This window comes from Daphnia pulicaria, chromosome 8 (genome assembly GCF_021234035.1).
Source record: "Daphnia pulicaria isolate SC F1-1A chromosome 8, SC_F0-13Bv2, whole genome shotgun sequence".
NCBI lineage: Eukaryota > Metazoa > Arthropoda > Branchiopoda > Diplostraca > Daphniidae > Daphnia > Daphnia pulicaria.
In genome coordinates, this window is record NC_060920.1 from 8,793,515 (window position 1) to 8,811,761 (window position 18,247).

At 40.0% G+C, this 18,247-nt stretch overlaps 3 protein-coding genes and 1 long non-coding RNA gene across 4 annotated transcripts in view; 2 read left to right on the forward strand and 2 right to left on the reverse strand.

Annotated features, from left to right (window-relative positions):
* LOC124310854 (tyrosine-protein phosphatase 99A-like) overlaps positions 1-18,247 on the forward strand; it is a 691,797-nt gene that overhangs the window by 225,242 nt on the left and 448,308 nt on the right. The gene's annotated exons all lie outside the window — the stretch shown is intronic.
* LOC124311370 (U2 small nuclear ribonucleoprotein A'-like) lies at positions 752-2,232 on the reverse strand. Its single transcript, XM_046775842.1, has 7 exons — positions 2,015-2,232; positions 1,836-1,876; positions 1,670-1,776; positions 1,377-1,605; positions 1,199-1,313; positions 985-1,137; positions 752-921 (listed from the first exon to the last, which is right to left on the reverse strand). The coding sequence occupies exons 1-7, from the start codon at positions 2,094-2,096 to the stop codon at positions 878-880; spliced, it is 771 nt and encodes a 256-aa protein (XP_046631798.1). The 5' UTR covers positions 2,097-2,232; the 3' UTR covers positions 752-877.
* LOC124311141 (lariat debranching enzyme B-like) lies at positions 2,422-4,415 on the forward strand. The gene is made up of 6 exons (XM_046775469.1): positions 2,422-2,778; positions 2,850-3,141; positions 3,198-3,298; positions 3,370-3,556; positions 3,621-3,769; positions 3,826-4,415. The coding sequence occupies exons 1-6, from the start codon at positions 2,582-2,584 to the stop codon at positions 4,394-4,396; spliced, it is 1,497 nt and encodes a 498-aa protein (XP_046631425.1). The 5' UTR covers positions 2,422-2,581; the 3' UTR covers positions 4,397-4,415.
* On the reverse strand, positions 5,038-5,444 carry LOC124311621. Its single transcript, XR_006910023.1, has 3 exons — positions 5,352-5,444; positions 5,168-5,292; positions 5,038-5,097 (listed from the first exon to the last, which is right to left on the reverse strand). It is a non-coding gene; the product is annotated as an uncharacterized LOC124311621 (long non-coding RNA).

The following is an 18,247-nucleotide window of genomic DNA, read 5'->3' on the forward strand; positions in this document are numbered from 1 at the left end:
CTTAAAACTCGGCTCTCACAAATTTGTAGCTTTCTTACAACCTTAAGCCAACACCACATTTAAAAAAAAAATAAGAAAAATTTTTGTTTTTTTTTTACTTATCTCTTATCTGAAAGAGAAAACCCGATATATTCCATATACTAACGTATTATGCTGTATTCGTTCAATAAATTTTTTGTCTCCAAGACTCCAACGATGCTGGATATTATTAAATACTTATAATTGATTTTTAAATATTAGTAGAATTTGGAACTGAAAACGATCAGTCCTGGATTTTCGTATAGCTGTAAGTTGTAACCTACAAACTAAGTTTGCTGCCATTATCACATCATCATGGCTGTGTTAGCTCATGTATTCCGGATGTGGTATCGGGAAAAATGGGAGTGGGCGCCAAAAATCTTACTCAAAACAACGAAACTTACGCACGGGCACGCTCGTTAATGAAAGGACAAGAAACGCTCTAAATTAGATCGTCTACAGTTTCCAAGCTACTCCTAACCCGTCATGTCCGGCTGAAAATAACGCACACCCCCACATCCGCCTTCTATGCATGACTCATTCCGCAAATGGCAGATGAGCCTCTTCCGAATACACGTAGGATATACAGTTATACACACTATGTAGCATATCTAATTCTATGACTGAAAATTGGTTTCGCTAGGCATTTTTCACAACACAGTTTTGTTAAAATGACCAAAATTTAATCGCTTCTCGGTCTTTTAACTGTGACACAAATTAGACGGGCAATTTGTAATTTCAAAAATATCTTTCTGCTACCTTATTTACTCTAGGGTAGCGATATTTTTATTATCAAAGTGTAGTCCCACATTCACATTAACAGCTTGATACAAATTAATTTTTACCCGTGATGGCATTGTCATTTCTCCATGGGTTCATCTTCTTCCTCCTCCATATCTTCACCTACAACAATTCAAAAGTTTTAACAAACGAAACAAGGAAGTTGAAGACAGGATGTGAATTTACCATTTGCATTTCCGTTTTTGCTGGAACCTTGGGTGGCTTTTCCAGGTACGACTCCTGCCCTCAACATTTGGTTTAGACGTTCTACCTCCTCCAAGGTGGAGGCATTAGCAACAGCTTCTCTGATTGCACGAGCCTCCTCCGCAGATGCACCACCTACACAAAATAATTTAATAACATTTCTTAGGCTAACAAAACAAAACATTTGTGTTTTTACCTATCGGTGCCTTATTTCCCGCTTCAGCTGAAAGAAACTTGCTTTTCTGGGCGATTTCTTTCGCCAATACTTTTCCTTTCTTTGATTTGAATAGGTCTCGGGCGGCTTCTCTCTCCTTCAAATCAAGTTTTACATGAATAAGGAGGAAAATTCCTGAAGTCAGGTAGAACATTATTACCTTAAGTTTTACTTTACGAAAATCCAACACCCTCAGGCTTGGCAACTTGTTTATCACATATGAACGATAATGTTGCTTATTTGCAACAGGATTGCTCAGTAGACTTAAATAGGTGAGTTTAGAGAATTCTGCTAATGGGTCAAGGTCGCCCAACTCTTGCAGATGATTATTTGTCAGGACAAGGGTTTCGAGGTTTGGAATGACTTCACCTAATCCATCAGCAATGCGTCTACAGATTTTAAAGAATCATTTGCATGAAATTAAATTTGTGAATAATCAAAAAAAAAACTTACAAGATTCTGTTGTTGTTTAGGAGAAGACTTTTAATTCGTTTCAGCAAGGGAAAACCATCCAGTTTCCTTATGTCATTATCTGAAAAATCTATTGTGTCAAACTGATCCTGAAAAAAGAAAACACTCCAGTAACTGTTCAGCACGATTACACTAAAAATTTACTTACTAAAGTTGCTCCTAGGTTTTCAATTACAGGAATCTTGTAACCTAAAATTATGACAAAAAATAGCTGTATTTTCACAAAATATTTTTACAATTAAATCACTTTTTTCAAGGCCAACACAAAAAACTTTTGAACTTTACTAACTGACTGAATGAGATTGAAGCTGAACGCCGGTTACATACCTCTTAAATCTAGTTCTCTTTCTTTGATGGCATTCGTGTACTGGTGACTCAAGTGAATGACCTCAGCCGTCAACTTCACCATTTTCTTGTTGGCTTTTTAAACCTTAACACGTAATTGAATTCGGGAAAAGATGCAATTAAAACTTGAACAAATGTTTTTGCACGTTTGTAGTTGACAATTCTAGGGATATCTAAGTGACGCCATGTGCGATGTTGCAACTCATTTCCGAATACATTTCTTAACAGGAAATTAACTTTTCAAACTAAAGTTTTATCAAAGGTTTTGTGCATCTGTATCTTTTTATCTTGTAATATAAATATTTTTCTAAACTGAAGTATTTAAATTTGTCAACAAAATTTAAAAAAATTATAAAAGTCAGAAAATGGCTGTGTTTTTGCCGCTAGGTGTTAAGCAGACGACAATAGCCACGGATGATTCGGCTTCCAGTAAAACTGTAAACAACTTCAAAATATTGGGTTTGTGTTGAAAGCAACTAAGCAAGTTATCAACTTTGAAACAGCATTTGACATTTATATTAAAATATCAAGTTAAAGACAGTATAAAACATGATTATTGCTGTTGAAGGGTGCGCTCATGGTGAACTTGATCAAATTTACCGGTCTGTCGAGAATTTGGCGAGGCAAAGAAATGTCAAAGTTGATTTGCTCATCTGTTGTGGAGATTTTCAAGCTGTTCGAAACGAAAGTGACTTACAATGCATGGCAGTACCTGACAAATTCCGTCATATCTGTACATTCTACAAGTATTTATTTATAATTGTATTAGACAAATAAGAGTTTATTGTAATTGTTACTGTTTTTTTTTTAATATCAGGTATTATAATGGTGAATTGAAAGCACCAATTTTAACTATTTTCATTGGAGGCAATCATGAAGCATCAAACTATCTACAAGAACTTGCATATGGAGGCTGGGTTGCTCCAAATATATATTATCTTGGCTATGCTGGTGTAGTCAAGTTTGGTGGCATCAGAATAGCAGGAATATCAGGCATCTTTAAAGGACATGATTACTTGAAAGGACATTTTGAAAAACCTCCCTACACAAACAGCACTATGAGATCAGCCTATCATGTTCGTAGTCTTGAAGTATTTCGATTGAAACAGGTAATTACATTTTGACTGTTTTAAAGATTAAAAATTAAAAGTCTTTTGATTTTCAGTTAAAAGAAGAAATAGATATTTTTATTTCACATGATTGGCCTCGTGGTGTCTACAATTATGCAGATACCAGAGAACTTCTGCATTGGAAACCATTCTTTCGGTTTGAAATAGTGTTTCCTAATTGTTTCAAAACACAATTCAACTTACAAATTTCTTTCTTTCCCCTTCCAGTGATGAGATAGCCCAAAATGTATTGGGAAGTCAAGCTGGAGAAACATTACTTCATGAATTGAAGCCTAAACATTGGTTTGCTGCCCACCTTCATTGTAGGTTTGCTGCTACAATCCAACATAATGAAAAACAATCAACTCAATTTCTAGCACTTGATAAGTGTCTTCCAAGACGTCAGTACCTTGAAGTAAGATTTAATTCAGAATATTCTCAAAAAATCAAACAATTTAACTGTTGGGCATATCTTAAAGTTGGTGGAAATTCCACATGATTCCACCCAAAATTTGGAGTTGTGTTATGATCCGCATTGGTTAGCAATTCTTCGGTCAACTAACCATTTAATGAGTGTTCGTCCAACTACTCAGTACATGCCGAGTGGAGGTCCTGGATGCACTGAAAGGTGAAACAAAAGCATTAATTTTTATTTTTATGGATGCTGACCTTTTTCTATGTTAGATGGAACTTTAATCCAAACGAAGAAGAAATAGAACAAGTGAAAACCATCTTTGACAACGACTACAAAATTCCGTCAAATTTTTCCTTAACTGCTGAACCATTTAAGCCTCGACCAAATTACAACAGAAACGCTCAGCAAGCACAACCGCAATTGAATCCTCAAACTACACAATTTTGCGAAAAGCTTGGTATCGACGATCCCCTCGAAAAATTGATTGGGAAACCGATTATCCTCACTGCTCCCGTAGTTAATCCAGACGAAATTGCTCTTGAAGATGACGATGAAGAAGAAGAGACAGCTGACCATACTGAGGAGGTAGCTGGGGAGGACAATGGTATATTCTTTGTCGATACCAAACCGCTGAAGAGAAGTAAAATGAGTTTACCGCAGCCGCAAAATGAAACACATGAGGAAGAACCACACACTGCGGAAAAGGAAGCTCCCTTAGGCGGGAATTTGGATGAAAACGATTCAAGTGCTAAAGTAGCTGATCAAGATGTACCTACTACCGTAAAGAAATTTAAACGACGCAACCAAGAACTTTACATGGACCCGGAAAGTTCTACATAAGTACATAGCTTTTAAAAATTAAAAAAGAGATGACCTGATTTTTCAATAAAATCTACTTGGAAAAAATGCATATTTTGCTATCTATTTACTTCGTTTCAGTTTTTTGCCATTTTAAATTTTCCAACAGTTATATTCTTTTTTAAGTCGGTAGTTTTCAGAAGGAAAGATAGGCAAGGTACGTTTACCTTGAAACATCACAGTTGTAGCTAATATTCAAGATAGGAAAATTTTATAGCCAATATAGAATGAGCTAGATAGGAGAAGATATGATAATTGTACGAATGTTTGCATACTTGCACCAATCCGTCCCAACATAGTTGCAAATTCTTAGGATTGTAGGAGAAGTTTTTTACCCGAAAATTGTATTGGACAATTTTAATGTCCGTGAATTATGCAAATTTTTTAAATTTCTCCGTTATGCGGGTTCTGAAAAGCTTTCTTTCATACAAGTATAGTCTAAGTAAACTAAGAATGTGTCGTTGAAATCCAATACTGGAATTTGATTAGTCATTTTGGAGTAGTGGGCCGCTCCTGGGTCATCGTAGTCAAGAATCCGTGTTCAAGTCTAGGATGTTTCCAGCACTGCTTTGAAGTTGTTCTCCTTTAATTTACGTCGAAACATAATGTTGAAAAAATCGTTCACTCCTTCTCTATTATGCGAGACGCGATCTATATCCATCTTGTATTGATTGCAGTACAACCTTTATTATTCATAAAAGAAGTTAATACACTGTCTGATTAAAAATACCAACAAGCTCATTTTAAACATACCAAACGCGGAAGGTTCTGTCCTCTTGGAATTTTCGGTCTGAGATCTGGTCCTTGTTTAATATTCTTCCAAGGCGATCTCACAGCCTTGGACGAAGAAAAAATCAACTTGAGGAACCAATGGCTCACTATATCGATTGGCAAACGTTAGTTGCAACTTCGAAAACTAAGCTTTAGAACAAAATACCTGAAGTTAAAGTGTGTTCCGGGTGAGCCAGGTGGCTGGAACGTGAGAAGAAAGCATGCAACGCACACGTTCTCCCATTCAGACTTCCCATTTCAGACGCACGCAGAAGGAATTGATGGTCTGAGACTTCCTGGGCCCATCCGACAACACGTTTCCGTGTTAGCCCTTCCACGGCTTCATGCGATAAACGGAATCCTCGGTCTCCAGTCGAAACTGTTGGAAGTTACGTAGCAGGCAAAAGTTGAGTTTGAGTTAGTCAAGACAGCCCTCAACGGAAAACTATGGCCAGCACGATGTTTTCATTCCAGTGGATGTCCTCAGTATGGTACAAAGGCATTTCAGCTAGTGCCTATAAGTTGGGAAGCGTGCTCTTCATGACGGGATATCTGCAATAAAAAAAATTGTAAGGTTGTATGTGTACATATTAAAACAAAAAAAAACTGTACATTCTCCTGAATTACACTGGTATTTCCAAAATATTTTTCACTCACCAAGAGCTCCATAAGGAAATGTTTTTCTCATCCGAATTGTCTGGGGGGGGGGGGGGGGGGAGGGGGGTGGCAATAGCTTGAGGTAAGCCGCGATAATTTGCAATTCATTCGAACTGAAAATGATAAAAGTAAAATTTAATTTTTACGCCACAGGTTTACAGAAGCAAAAAAAAAAAAAAAGAATATCAAAGCTAATTCCATACCCTGAGTCGGGTCTTTCGAAATGTTTAGTGTGCGCTCCACGAGTAAATGATGCTGGCCACGTTGGTCAGCGCAAACTGCCTCAACTCGAGACTCTCGAGTATTTGACAATTGGTCGAATACGGTTGATTTAAAAAACGGACGGTGGTAGACTTTTAGGATCCGTGTCCTAAAAATTGAGGTTCATGTTGGCATCCCGTTCCGGTGTGCGAGGTTCCCGTAGGAAATAAATAATATGAAGTAAAACTTTTAAAGAATTTTATATTTATAGGTTTTATATTCTATTTAAATAAAACATTCCAGAATCCTAATTAAATCCTTTAAGCTACATTTTAATTTAAGATTCCTACTAATTCTGGACAGTTTTTTTTTAGTATAAAAAAAGTCTTGAATCTTGATTAACATTTGCTTGTGATAAAGAGTTGGTATTTATCTTTGGTTCCAACATTCTAGTACCCCCACGTGAAGTGCAATAGATTTTAACTTAACTATTTAACAAAGACACAGATAAGATGACACATACAAAACGTGAATTGTGCAACCCAAAGTGTTTAAAACATTTTACATCACTCACCACATTACACACAATTCACTACAACTTACGATTTCAGCGCAGCAAGCAATCGGCCAAACAAGAAACAACACAACGAGATGATGGAAAAGTATAGCCACTTCACTGCTGAAAAATGAAATAAATAACGGGGGAAAAAAGAATTGCAGGGTAGCGGTAGCCATCCTTTTACATTGCACTTCAAATGTGACCCCTAGATGGCGTTGAACATATTTTAATAGTTAAAAAGCAAACTTTTTTGAATTTAGAAGTATACAACTCTACATAACACATATTATCATATTGAAAATTCTCCTCACAACTGCTAGTCTATTATTTATTAATCAGTATTACCATCGCTTAAAACTTTATTAACTAGGCCTATAGGTAGTATGTGTAAGATTGCTCAAATTCAAACCAAATATATATCAGTAATATGGTAATAATGAAAGCGCATAGAAAAAGAGCGAGTGACAAACAAGACGGGTAAAGCCGTAAAGGTGACACAAATAGTAGGGCCTATGTTGTTGTAGTTTAGATCTTTTCCCAAGGACTTTTTTCCCTGTATATATAAGATATTACCATAACGGAAACCAGACAAAAAAAACAGATCCGCGATCTCCACAACCTAAGCTCAACAAAGCCTGAATAGCTAATGATTTCCTACTGTTGGTCAGCTTCAATACACCTTCAAATGTTAGATCGCAATCAACTATTCATGAGGCTCACGAATTTAGATGTATTCCTTCGAGTCTTTTGCTGGTATGGCGTTGTATCTTGATTCTTGAATCCAACCAACATACACATTAACAACGCATAGTCAAGGTTTCGTGCAGGTTTTGTGACACTTGTCATTTGAAAATAGCCGAGTACTTCTACTTCATTTGATTTGTATAAGGTTTCCGGTGATCAGGTTATGGCTCACACTGACAAAAGTGACAAACTGTAACAGGGGAGGCTACAAATAAGTCAACTTCCCTCTACAAGAATTAGCTAGTCCACTATTTTGTTACGTAAAAGATTTTCATCTAGACAAAATCCATGGTCGGAATGCTATTGTATGGTTTATTATACTATACGTGGGCATTTATAACGCAAATCAAGATTAAGTCAAATTTGCTTTTATATTCTGATGTCATTTGGTAGGGAACAACAACATCTTGGTTAACATTTATCTAAGTTAAAACTCACCAACCAGGCTGGAAATGGCGAGAAAAAACAAATGCATGTCACATTGATTTCCCTATGATTCTGTGCGAAGTCGGCTACAGTATTACAGTTTTATATGTAGATCACGCACATCTGTGTACGCAATCATCATCTGCATCTTAAGCGCTGCACCTGTTCTGCATAACAACGTCACATGTGACATAATAATCTTCCTGCCGCTTTATTAATTTCACAGGGGGAAAAAAGGAGAAAAGTCAAACATATTAGAAAGTAGAAAGTCGATTGTTCTAAATTATTTAACTTCTTCAACGTAACAGTCTGACTACTCCACAAAACCTGGTTGGCATCTCAATTAAATGGAAAGAAAGAAAGAAAAAACGGGTTACACGCATTTAGACGATAGGCATTTGGAGCTTGCAAGTTGCGCTCACTGTGTGTTTGAATGAGTGCCAGATGGTTACGGCCAACTGCACCATTCTCTCCTCAGTGGTGTGTTCATAGCATTTGTAATAGTGTTAAAGCTGTGTGTGTGAAGGTGGTGATGATGATCGCTGCAGTTTTATCCCAATATGTTTCCCCCCTTTCAAAAGTGCCTTGATATAATTTGGTCGTCTCTTAAGCAATCGTTGAGGAACACCCACCTGTGTGGCCACACATGCAGACCGGCCCCACGATGAGCGGTTGATTGGCTCAGCCTCTTCCGATTCTCAACGATCATCGCTACTCTCTTGCCGCATTTCTTTAGACGCTTAATAGGTACATCGCAGTGGCCAGCAAATTATGTTTTATAGCGACCCAAGTCAAATCCAGAATATCTCACGGTCCCACCACCTGGAAATGTGAAGACTGCCCAGGGCATGCATCCTATGGATGCTGAAAGGAAAAAGATGAAGTAAGTTGTAACGTGCGCGAAATTCCTTCAAGACAGTCGAAGACAGCCAAACAGCAGGCGGTGGGTGATTTACCGATATAATCGAATCTCATCCAGCTTTCTATATCCATTATTCGTGTTCCCATCTTTGAACAAGCTCATTGAGGAAAAGAAAGAAAGAAAGAAAGAAAAACCATAGCTGAGAAAACAACATTCTTGGTTTACAATCCGAGGATTATGACCTGCTGTTTATCGAATACAACCGAATCAAATAACCACCTGAAAAGAGTCTGGATAAGAACCTCATTGTGTGCGAATGCACCTTTATTTTTTTACGTTGATCCTATACCCGTCCGTGAGACTGTTGTTTCTTCATCTTCCTTTTTAATATAGCGCTTTGTTTTGTTTTTATCGCATTCTGACCGGCCAATGTCGGTTTCCATTGTCCTGTCCTCTGGCATGAATTACACACTGTGAAGTATCGTATAAAAAGAATTTCGAGCCTATCGAGGGATTGAGTCTCCTACGGTATAATAACTTGGTCTATAAGGAACCTCTCTAGGTAAATTCAAACGCAATTCAAAATTACCGCCGTCTTTTATTTTATTTTATTATTTTTTTTTTTTTCAATCGCAGTTGTGCAATATTAGCAATTCAATTCTTTTCTTTTTATTTCAATAGAAAATGTCAATTTAAAGAGATCAATCGATTGAAATGTCTTGGCAAATTCATTCAGAAACACCTGATTCATTTGAATTAAACTCGAGAGCGTTTCGGGTTCGAATTCGTAAAAGGTAAGTTGTGAATCAAAACGAACGGCAAAAGTACCAACTCGTCTCCCCATGTCTTATTTAAGCCTTTGCGACCTTCTTGTGCCCGACAGGTTGGAGAGATTTTAAGCGGTTCGTCAAGTCTTTATAATGTTAACACCGAGAGAGTGTGGAGGGGACCATAATATAAAAGAGCTGTTATTTTTATTACAACTCTAGTGCCAGGCTAAGGAATATACACACACAGTGATCTCGTAATGCTGCCAGGGGGAAAAAAAGGGTATTTTGTCAGAAAGACATGATCTTATATGCGTTGAGTTTGAATGAAATGCTTCAAAAAAGGATAGAATTCAAATACATGTTATCGTCGTTGTGTGATTTTGAAAAAGCCACGGCAGTTTAGAGTTTAACCCGTGAAAACGAGAGAGTCGAATGCTGATGGAAATGTAGTAAAGTTGCCAAGAAAGGGACCTGGAAAAAATAAGAGAGAAAATCCAGATGAATGGAAGCAGGAGCAGCAACAAGAAGCACCAAGGAGCCAACGTGTTGAATGGCTTTGGCGGCAGGTTGGTTAACGAGGTTTCAAAGTCCCCCCCGAGTTGATTGATGTTAGGAGAACCTTTGCCTTTTTTTTTTGTACACTCGGCTGTTAGCCCTCTCTTGCTCTTTTCATTCAATGTCGTTGTTCCTTTGCCCTTCTTTGTGCCATCGCCTTCAAACCCCCAAAAGTTCGATTGAACCATCAGAAAAAAAAATCACTACATTTCTTACAAATTTCCTTTTTGGGGCTTTTGGTACTCGGCACTGAGAATTCTCAAAAGGGCCAAAAAATATTCATTGATGATCTGGCGTTTCTCCAAGATGGATGTGCCTATTTTTTCTCTTTCAAACAATTCACAAGTTGGCAACAATATAAACTATCTAGGCCGTTTGGCAGATGATTCTTCAATCATATATTCATTTAAATCAGTTGCTGCCAGGTTGCTAGATATCCCTTCATCGGCTTGGACGCATGTATATACTCCGGAATTATAACCGGAATGATAGAAATAAATGTGTACGTTGGCCAGCATCGTACAACAAAACAAGTGGTTGAGATTCAGTAGACTCTAAATAAGTAAATAAGGTTTCCTGAACTTGACCCATGTTCGAGTCTCAACCGACGCATTAGAATTGGAAGTCATAGAAAGAGTCAAAGAACCCTTTCGTTTTTGGCACGGCTAAAAAGGCTTAAATTAAGTTTTGACAAAACAGCAGCACAGTGTTAGAAAAACACACTCCATACATTCAGCGAGATGAACATGAATGAATTTTCTTTTTTTTTAGCTAGCGACCCATTTGCACAGTTGACTGTGTGTGGATATAATGAAATACAACCGCCTACTAATTAGCCGAGGGCAGCGAAATGGAGAAATGGAGCAGAGCCCTGTCGCGCACAGCCCCGAATGGTATTGTTCTTTATATATATTTATGGTCGACTTCCTGTGCGGAGAACGACGAGTCTATATACGTGTGTGTGTGTGTGTGTATATACGAAAAGTGCCAAACGACTAGCAGACTTGTTTGACGTGTGGGGAGGAAGGGAAACCGCAATGTTCCATGACAGATCGTCTCTCAAGTCTCCGCTCACACATAGGCAGGCATATGTGTGTGCGCAGTCAATGTGACCATCTAGGCACATCAGCGCTGGGAAACGGGGAGGAGTTTCAACTCTTTGCAAACCCAAAATGTTTCAGAGAGTCTCCAGAGATGCAATAAAAACGATCTCGAGGGTTCGAAAAAATAGACTGAAAACAAATCCTTCGTCTATATACATTGGCGATGGAGAATGATGATATACTTTGGGCACAATTTTACATTTTTTTTTTCCATCAATTTCTGCTGGACCCTCTCTCTCTCTGGAGTCTTGTCCTCTCAACGAAAATCCCAAGTCTCTAAATATACAATCGAGTTGGCGATGAGAAGAAGCAGGAGGTGCCGGATTTGAATTTCGAGTGATAATCAAATACCAAAATAGAGACGGGATGTGCAATTGCTGAACTGGGAGGTGGGAAGCAAAACCAAGGAAAAGAATTAGGATAGCGGCGGTGATGGTCAGAGCAGTTCCCGCCTTTCACTTGGGGCCGCCACCAGTGAATGAAGTGGTAATCCTCAGGTAGTGTAGTTCTGTTGTTTCAACTTGGATATATTTTGAAAACTTGTTTCCCTTTTATTTTTTTCGAGTGTGTGTGTAGCAAAGTGTATAGAGAGCGGCGCTTTGTGTGTGTACTTTGCGGGCAGCCAACTCTCCCGATTGGTTGATGACCATTGTTCACACTCCTCCCACCTGACAGCCTTAATGATAGCCACTTCCGCCATAACATTCTCCCTGTTTTCTGTATTTTTTGTCTTTTCTTTCTTTTAAAAAACCAAAATTCCATTTGATCGAATTAGTCGAATTTTTATTCTCTGCCATAAAAAAAAATATCGATTCAAGTTATATAGTCTTCCTGCTTTAACTGGCTTCGAGTTAATCTTTATGTAGCCACCGTCAATATACAAAGTCAAATGCTTTTTAAGTTGAAAAAAAAAAGCCGAACTGATTTAGGCAATTCGTCTTAGAGCAGAAAACGACAGAAATATTCAAAGAATACTTGACCGTTAAATCTCTAGTTGAAACGGAAATATCCTATGCACCATAGCAAATAACCGATACATTCGCGATGATGAGAGCTCTAAACGGTGGCTGCTGTCATTTAAAAAAGAAAAAGTCAAAGATTTTTAAGTGCACAGCAGCTTCTGCAGGTTGCGCTTTAACTAGTTTACCATTGGCTGGATCAGGGGCAGCAGCAGCAGCAATCCGGCATCAATGAGTAATAACGGAAAGCCGAGCCCTTGTGTTGTTTGACTGTCCGTGACGCGCGTGGATGCGCGGGCGGAAAATACGCGTAACGGAGTCGCAGCGGAAGGCCTGAGCGCTGGGCCAGCCCATTGTAAAACGTCCAGGCTTTTCTTTTCTTTTCTTTTCTTTTCTTTTTGGGCTGTGAGTGTGCATAGTGTCACCAAAGCAATTCGGCCATAAAACGTCTGGCAATATATGCGCGCCTATATGGAGAGAGAGGCTTCAGCCCCCTGATGCTGCCATTCCACACTCTTCCAAGAGAGAAAAAGAAAAAGAGAAAAAAGAGTCACTGCTGCCACCCGGTGAGTCGAACATTGCCTTGGAACCGTGTAAAACGAGATGTGGAACAGCACTTCTTCACTGTGATCTTGTCAGGTCTGTATCCTTTTTTATGGAAGGCTTCTTCTTCTTCTCGGCTGCTGCTGCTGGAACAATATTCTTTAGACTGAAAAAGCGTGTTCCAATACTGCTGTAATAATAGGCGCACCAAATGGCCACTGTGAAGCCCTTCCAATGATTGCAATAACAGCTGCTAGGAATGTTCGACGATGGGATTGGAGTCAACGAGCTAGCCTATGACCCTATCATGCCCAGCAAAGGTATAGGGGGGGACCTGGGTCCTGTTTGAAAAAGAAGAAGAAAAAAAAGAAAAGATATTGTGCATTTCAGCAGAGCTCTGTGTATAAGCGCATTTTTAGAAGGCGTGCTGTGTCACAAGAGAAGCCAATGCTTAGCCGCCACTGAGACCCAGTTCGTGTTTACAACTTTGGTGAATTGACGATTTCAACCAAAGTCATCATCCACCAGTAATAGACATTCGTTTCGTCGTGTCTAGTACTTGGCAAATGAAATAGAATTATTTCGGCTACAATTCTTTGACAGGATCAGGAGTGGTGGTCGGGTGTTTTTGTGTATGTATGGAACACGTCCATCACGAGATTTTCGGAAGTCATTAGACCGCGATCTACAACAGGTCGTGGTTCCCACATTTCATGTCTCTTGGTCGGCTGCATGTGTATACATCTATAGGACAAGAACATGTATGATTGATGTTTGCCAAAGACTCACCGCCCGATAATGATTTCTCATTCTTTGGATGATGGGACGGTGGGAGGTAAGTCCCTAGCTGGTCGGACTTGTAAGCAGACGGCATCTAATAATTTCATACAAGAATATCCTCCGTACGGTATATACACTATTAAGCCTAGGCTAAATCTTTTTTTTTTTTTCAGAGGGGTATAGGCCATCTTCCTTTTTTATTTTTCTTCCTCTTTTCTCTCGAGGAGAAGCAGATGATTTCACAAAAGAATTGTCGACCTTCTTTGTCGTGGGACTTGTATCTCTGCTGGCAGTGTCTTGCCCCCCGAGGAAGAAGCTCGCAAGACAATGGCAAACTAGTTATTGACTACCAATACTCGAGAGAGAGGTCTATACTCTATAGTTGTACACTCTTGCAACTCTCCCACGTCCTCTCTCCTGTCGTCGAAGTCTGGCAGCAGAGAATAGTACTATACTGTGAGTCTGTGACATTCATTGCAATCATGATTCCAGCAGTCGGAAAGGATGCTATAGCTAGAGTCTCGCAGCTGGGAGGTCGTTGCGCCGCATAGTTTCGGCTCCCGTGTTAGACCGTGCTGCAATCCGGCGGGGTTGACGTGGATAGTTAGTGCGACTTATTACAGTGTATAGATGATAGCGCGCCCATCTTCTACCAGTCCTCTCCTCCTATTGATTTTATTGTCCCACGGAGATGATAGGTTCGAAATTCAGACACCCCCAAGAAAAAATGTGGAGGGAATCGTTAAAGGAGATGTTCCGGTTTTTATGCCGTTCCACCAATTTATACATGAGCTGATGGAAAGAAAAAAAGAACGTCCAGGCTCCTCTGGAACATTAAAACGGAGAGATGACAAGCTCTCAGTATAAAGATGTCTTGTGTGCGTCTGAGGCAATGCGACATGGGGGGGCCGGCCCTTTTTTATTTTCTGATAGTCCTCAATAGTTTCTGGAAAAGCAGCAGATCATAGCCAGTTTCTGGACGAAGAACCAGAAGAAGGATGGAGAGCTGGATGCTGAAATGCGGAACGACCCTCCGGATTGTGCGCTAGCCTCCACCTCTTCGCCTCTACGTACCAGAAAGAAGAGATGGAGGGGGGGGACAGGATATCTGTTGGAAAACCAGCAACGTTATACTGAAAAAAGGGGCGCTATTATAGCTCTGCTCTCTGCGTACATCGCCCAAAACTATAAAAACATCAAGCGAAGGTCGTGCGGTGACAACAAGGACCGTATCTAACATCCAGCACTCAGTGTCACTTCCCAATGGGCTACAAACATACATACATACAACAGAGAGAGAGAGAGCTGTATGCACACACAATGCGCGTATAGGCCTACAAGTTGGATACATAACAACCGAAAACAGGGGGGAAGGAGCGATACATGGGTCCAAGAGACGGACCTACGGTGCTGAGGAGCTGTTTCGTATAGAATATCAAAAGTCGTGATGCGGAGGAAACGAAGGTGTTGCCGTAGTGTTCCAGCTCGACCAATCAGCGTGGCTGGGCGCTTTTTTAGTGTGGAAAGACGATATACAGTGAGAGCACACTGGATGATTCCCCCCCCCCTTGCCTAATTAGACGCCCTTTGTCTCCGGAAATCAAATCATAAATCTGCCATCGCGCGCACAGCCCGCCGTGTATGTACACATGTGTGCAGGTGATATTTAGATTCAAAATGTAAAAGAAGGAAATAAGATAAAAGAGGAGCCGCTTATATGTGTGTCGGCCTTTTCCTTTTCCCTCCTCTACGGGGACACTCAAGATGATGACGGACCCTTGGAATATTATACATCTAGATCTGCAAGCAGATCGTCATTAATACCAACACATGGCGTTTTCTGGCTGGGCTTGGGTTCGTTCTTTTCATTTTCAATGAATAGAGTAGAGCGGCTAAGGCTGTATTTGACCACTTAGAGCTATTAGGTGTTTAAATATGGTAATTGGAGGGGGTTCACAGTAAGCTCTCAACTCCATTTCCATGTTTTCCGCGTTAGCGCCCTGATTGGCCGACATCATCCCTCATGAGCTGACAACGGTTCTATGATAACATGTAACACACGCTTTTCTTTTCTTGGGGGGGTTTTTGAACAAGAAAAAGCGCGCGAATGAGTGACTTTGACGGCGATTTTTTAAAAAGAAGCTTACCAGAAAAAAACTAGCCCAGCTGTTTTTTTTTTCCCTTTGCGATGAGCGAAAAAAGGCCAGGGGAAATAGACAATATATACAGTTTTGTTTGACCCAGGTAAAACTCTTTAATCTGCACCTTTGTTTGGTGGTGGTGGTGGTGGGGGGGGGGGGGGATGTGTTTCGCCGACACACACAACTGATATTTCGCTCCGCTACAAACGGAAACCAGGGCAACACACCAGATGGATATGCGAATCCGATCGACCGGAATGGAACAACCAAAGTGACCATACACATCCACAAAAGGTCTCAAAAGGTAAATTATAGATTTTGAAATCGTCTTATCTACACTTAATAGTAGACATATCGTTGGAAATACCCCGATGGGGAGGGTATTAGCCCTTGCGACAATCGCCATCACTCGTCTCCCCCCCCCCAAAAGAGAAAAGACACGAGTGTATTAGCGCTGGATAAAAGAATATTCTGATTGACTTGCGAGTGTAGTTCTACATTTCTCCCCTGTACAGTTGTTGTTTGGGTCTCTAATGAGCCAGGGTGAGAGTACATGGGGGATTACACGGAGGATTCCCAATCATTTTCTTGTACGTCCCTCTGTGCTAAGACGCATATACAATCCGCTGATCAAAGCGGTCGGTATATTTTTCTATCATTTACGAGATTTAAAAGACTTAAAAGTTTTTCTCTCTCTTCAGGTCGACCAATTAATTCGCCGATGACTTTGAGTAGATCAAAATCTATTTCATTCGTAGCCTACACATTTAAGGGGAGAAAAAGAAACATGTACAGCAAAGTGAACGGCTGGATATTCTACTAAGGGAGACGAGAAAGAGTAAAAATAGGACATGGGTTTCTTTATGCGCTCTCGAATAATTTTTTTTTCCGGCCGAGAGAAGCCCAGTTCACAAACACAGCACTGCGCCATCATTGTCAATGTGTTGATTCAGCTGACTGTGGGCCGCATTTATTTTCTTAATGCTCGCCAGTGTGGTGGGATTAGCATAAGAGGATGGGGTTAGAATGTTACCACGTAAGGCCCATAGCTTTTTATTTTTTCAAAATACCTAGCGGACGTTTTTCTTTTTCTTTTTTCAAAAAATCAACAACGCAACATTACAATTCAACGACACAAAATAAGCATTCGGTGACTGGGAAGTACTAAATTTGTTTGTCCGGATTGATAGACGCACAAGAACAACAAAAACACGTTTTCTTTCCAGCTTAAAAGTTTCAGCCTTTAGATATTCTTTCACGACGGTGTTATAGTTATTTCAAGCCGTTTCAAGTGTGTTTTTCTATGTGAAAAATCTAGACTGGGAGTTTTGGGAACGGACCATTATAGAAAGTGGCATGACACGCCATGGGTATATATGTATACCGATATTGATGCAGGGCCCTATACAACCAGTCGGATGTTTCTATTTTAGAAAAAAGAAGAAAAACTTCCGGTTGATAAGCCGAATTCAATGAAGATGATGATTATTTTTTTTTTATCGAATTTCGTCAAAATCAATATTTTCAACCGTGGGGTCGTTGTTGTTGTGTTTGTTGCATCGAGTTCGACCACGTTCCCTTTGTATTGGTTCTCTGTCTGGAACGTTTGGGGCTTCAGTCTTCACACGTCCTTTTAATCCCAACAACAGGCCCAACAAAAGAAGAAATAGGAAGGGGGGAAAAAAAATGTAGATACATTTATATACATCCAAACACGCAAGATTGAATGGTTTGTGAATAAAAAATCTAAAAAATAAAAATAAAATAAAAAAGAACACGACACTCTTTTGATAGCGCGGACAAAAGAGCCGGCGATGGTGACGAAACAAACTGACTGCCGTATCGAGTGTGTGTGTGTGTTGGCGACTGCAGCAGTGCTGCATAGTACTGTAACAAACTGCGTTACACTCAAGCCGCGCATTATGAAGAGATAGAGGGGAGAGAAAACAAAAATTTACAAACAGATGTGTGTACAATCAAATTCTGCGGTTGTCACTCGAAGCTCAGGTATATGTATGCACGGATGGGAGGGTTTGCGTCATCGGAATTCGGCAATATTAGATGTACAGTAAGCCTCGACGAACCCTCCTCTTTTCGCCTTTTTTCAAATGTGTCAAAAGCATAGCGCGCCAAAAAAAAAAAAAAAAAAAATTCAAAAAATAGAAATTGTATCGGCACAAATGGTGGCGAGAGAGAGATCGTCAAATCGCATCTGTTTGTGCTAAACAGACGGACAAGGCTGTGAAAATATTATGGTTTGATAAGATGGTCTGAAAGGGCTTATTTAGTCTTTCATTCCATCTACGCGGCAGCACCCCCTCACTGGTCTCTATAAATACAGCACATCCAGATAATTCCCTTTGGCTCCCTTCTCTCTCTCCATCTCACCTTATAGGTTACTATATGCTTTGAATTCTTGTTGTGTGTGTGAGACTGTGCAGTTGGATGAGAATAAAGACTCCCCACCGTCTCCGACGGACTTTACCACGAAAATGTTTCCTTTTTTTATTCTATTGGAAATTGTGATCGGCCATCATCTCCGCGAGCTTTGTGTGTCGGTGTCTATCAGCTCTTTCATCTCTCTCTCTCTCACCTTCCAAGTGATTATTAAAAAGCATCCCATCAAAATGAGTATACGCAACCAGCAGTTGGGTCGAATCAGATTTCCGTTCACGTCGGGAATCTCACGGCGACCTTTTCGTTTGACTGGGCCAGCAATCAAGAGAATCGCAGGGCATATCCTGTCGGCGGCTGAAGGACGG